Consider the following 3,926-nt stretch of genomic DNA (forward strand, 5'->3'; position numbering starts at 1 on the left):
GAACCCCATCAAAAACCTCTGGGCCATACTCAACCGGCAAATCAAGAAACAACCAAAAAACCAACTTCGAAGAGCGATCTACTCCAAGTTTTGAAGCAAGAGTGGGCGAAAATCCCACAATCTAAAATTGACGAGATGATTCTCACGATGCCCCAAAGGATCAACGAACTCCGCGAAGCGGAAGGAAGATCTACTAGATATTAATTAAATTATAAATATATCAATTCACGTGAATATGACTGAAAATTTTCATTTTTTCTGAAAAGGTGGTGTCTATTTACTTGTGACCGTCTGTGTACTATGTTTCGACAAGATTTTTGTCATCATCAGGTACAAGTAGTTTACAGAGATACATCAGTATATATAGATATGCAATATAGAACAAATAGATCACATCACCGGATATTGCTTCACAGTCTAAATATAGGTATCTTGGTACCCAGGAGTGTTGATTTCGGGTGGGGCTGTTTTTTTCAAGCTTCTTTTATTTTGCGTTAAATGATGTTTGGTTCTTTGTTTAAAATTACAGTGTTTTGTATGGATATACTGGTTTTTTAGTTGCAATGATGGTAAACATGGGAGGGTTTTTTTATTATGTTCAGTGAATCTGGTTTCCAAATTTCTACCTGTTTCTTTGATGTACAGTTCTGAGCAGTTATTGCACTTATTTTATAGATGATTCTATGTAATTTTTATTTAATAATGACTTTAGTTTAGTGCCAGGTTTTTGACCGAATTTGAGGTCAACGGAAATTTTATGTCTGACAGCAAGTTTTCTCCAAGTGTTAATTTTTTTGAGCTGATGTGAGTGATAAATGGTAAACTGCGGTATAATGTTGTGTTGTTGTTTGGTGTATTAGTGTCAATTTTCTTTGTGATTTGAGTTTGAGGTTTTTGTTCTGGTGGTTTTGTGGAAATGTTTCGACAATGGTTAGTGGAAATTTGTTGGTGTGAATGAAGAAATGCTTTATAAAGCTAATTTCTTCATCTATGTACTCAGTTGAATAAAGTCTTGAAGCCGTGCGTTTAAGATTTTTTAGAAAATTAATTTTTTGTTTGGATTCATGGGCAGAATTCTAGGGGATGTAGAGGCCTGTGTGAGTGAATTTTGGAGTTTTTGTCTTTAAAAAAAGTGTTTATGTGTTGCATAGAAGTGAAACCGGCAAAAGTGTTGTCGACATATCTGTACCAGTATAAGGGAGGATAAAGTGCGGATTGTATGCTTGTGTTTCGATCTGGATCATCAGTATGTTGGCGAGGTAAAACAGGGTTGTCCATGCTTAAACCGTCTGCTTGAAGAAAGTTTTGGTTGTTGATAATGAAGTTTCTTTCTGTTGTTGTGAATTCTAAAAGGGAAACGAAAAAGTGTGTTGGGGAGGCGAATTAAAGGATTGGGGTCATTAGTGTAGAGAACAAGTGCAATATTACAGGCATCTTTGACGGGAACTTCGGTGAAAAGTGACACAACATCAAAGCTAGCCACTAAGATTTAGGGTTTAGTTGGTTTAATGTGTTTCTGAAGTTAAAGACATCTTTAAAAAAGGAACCTGCAGAAGTTATGTAAGGTGTGAGGGCCCAGGTTATGTATTTACCAAGATTATAGTTAAATGAATCATTAGTGGATAGTATAGGTCGTATGGGGCAGTCTTGTTTGTGTGGTTTGGGAATGTTGTTGAGTTGTGGTGTGCGTGAGTCAGTTTCCTCGTTATCAAGCTTTAATACTTTACTTATGTTTTCTACTTATAAATATCAGAATACCAAGTTCATAAAAGCAAAGTTTTCATGTAAGCTTGACTCGACCAAGACCTGAAATCACATTAGACAACATTTAAACATGGACTTTCTACTTACCAGGAGCATTATATTCAAGAAGTGCTTTAAGTTTAAATTTTCCAGCGGATCGAGGTCGAAACTGTAAACTTACAAAGTAAATGTTAATAAAGACCTAAAAAAAAAAGAGGTGTGCATATTTACTAAAAGATACTTTAAACTTAAAAAAGGTATTAGCATTTTATTAATTACAGTTTTTACATGATACACTGAGAAAGAAAAATTATCACCTTTCCAAAGGTGGCAGCTTCTGTTTCCAAAAGTTGTTCAACGGAAGCGCGAGCGTGCAACCGTCTTTGCTGCCTCCTCAGTGCTATCTGGCGGATGTCAAACACATCATCATCCATCATCTTTTTTTGTTAGTGCAGAAACAGTGGAGCATTATGAACTATCACTGCGAACTGGAAATGTACAAATACAATTAAAATTGAGATAGGCTAGAAAGGAAGACAGAAAATGGAAGATTATCGGATTTCTTTAACCACATTTGCTATCCCACCCTTTCCACATTTATAAACAATATCATATCATTATGTTATGGATTCCTGTCTTTGAACCAATCCATGATTATTTTAAGCTTACATTTTCCACTGTAAGACAATGTTCTGGTTTATACAACTTTTAGGGAAACATTTCTGCCTCTCCACTTAAGGTTAATTGCACAAAAAAAAAAAAATGTAAATTGGAATTATAAAACAGTTATTACATACTACCAGTAAGTTTCACCCATGATGTATTTATAAAATAGTTATTATATACTACCTGTAAGTTTCTCCCATGATGTATTTATAAAATAGTTATTACATACTACCAGTAAGTTTCACCCATGATGTATTTATAAAATAGTTATTATATAGTACCTGTAAGTTTCTCCCATGATGTATTTATAAAACAGTTATTACATACTACCAGTAAGTTTCACCGATGATGTATTTATAAAACAGTTATTACATACTACCAGTAAGTTTCTCCCATGATGTATTTATAAAATAGTTATTACATACTACCAGTAAGTTTCTCCCATGATGTATAGCCTTGTGCTATGTAATAAAACAAGTATTTCAATCTTACAATACTAACTATAAATCTATGATGTTCTGAGACTCGCAATATAAAACACCAAGGTATTAAATGTTATCGTCGTAACAAGAAAGTTACAAATCTGATTGGTGAAAGGAAACAATTGATTTCTTGAAGGCGGAATGAAAAAGAAAATATCAGACTAACTTGAGCAAAAATATCCTCAACGAAACACGTATAAAATGAAATGGAAAAATGGCACCGAAGTAGCTGGTTTGTTAAGTGAAGTTAGTGTAAAATAAACTTGAACCAGAATAAAATAATTTATTTCAAATAAACTAAAACTAGAAACACCTTACAACTGAGTAAGCATGAGCATAATTTGATAACTGAAGTAAAGCCACAAATACAACGTTACACTACGCAAGTCAGCTACCAGATTACAGTGAAAATTTAAGTAAAGCCACAAATACAACGTTACACTGCGCAAATCAGCTACCAGATTACAGTGAAAATTTAAGTAAAGCCACAAATACAACGTTACACTGCGCAAGTCAGCTACCAGATTACAGTGAAAATTTAAGTAAAGCCACAAATACAACGTTATACTGCGCAAGTCAGCTACCAGTTTACAGTGAAAATTTAAGTAAAGCCACAAATACAACGTTACACTGCGCAAGTCAGCTACCAGATTACAGTGAAAATTTAAGTAAAGCCACAAATACAACGTTACACTGCGCAAGTCAGCTACCAGATTACAGTGAAAATTTAAGTAAAGCCACAAATACAACGTTATACTGCGCAAGTCAGCTACCAGATTACAGTGAAAATTTAAGTAAAGCCACAAATACAACGTTATACTGCGCAAGTCAGCTACCAGATTACAGTGAAAATTTAAGTAAAGCCACAAATACAACGTTACACTGCGCAAGTCAGCTACCAGATTACAGTGAAAATTTAAGTATAGCCACAAATACAACGTTACACTGCGCAAGTCAGCTACCAGATTACAGTGAAAATTTAAGTAAAGCCACAAATACAACGTTAACACTGCGCAAGTCAGCTACCAGATTACA

The 3,926-nt window shown here is 34.4% G+C and overlaps 1 protein-coding gene across 6 annotated transcripts in view; it reads right to left on the minus strand.

Annotated features, from left to right (window-relative positions):
- The window catches only part of LOC111086901 (nuclear receptor-interacting protein 3-like), a 35,307-nt gene that overhangs the window by 24,279 nt on the left and 7,102 nt on the right, over window positions 1-3,926 (minus strand). For all 6 annotated transcript variants that reach the window (XR_002611612.1, XM_022391637.1, XM_022391632.1 and 3 more), the window contains one exon: window positions 2,061-2,231. Coding sequence is in view for 5 of the 6 variants with exons in the window: in XM_022391637.1 (XP_022247345.1) it covers window positions 2,061-2,180 (120 nt within the window). In the remaining variant the exon portion in view is untranslated. The remainder of the gene's footprint in view (window positions 1-2,060; window positions 2,232-3,926) is intronic.

Source organism: Limulus polyphemus, unplaced genomic scaffold (assembly GCF_000517525.1).
Source record: "Limulus polyphemus unplaced genomic scaffold, Limulus_polyphemus-2.1.2 Scaffold1535, whole genome shotgun sequence".
NCBI classification, from domain to species: Eukaryota; Metazoa; Arthropoda; class Merostomata; order Xiphosura; family Limulidae; genus Limulus; species Limulus polyphemus.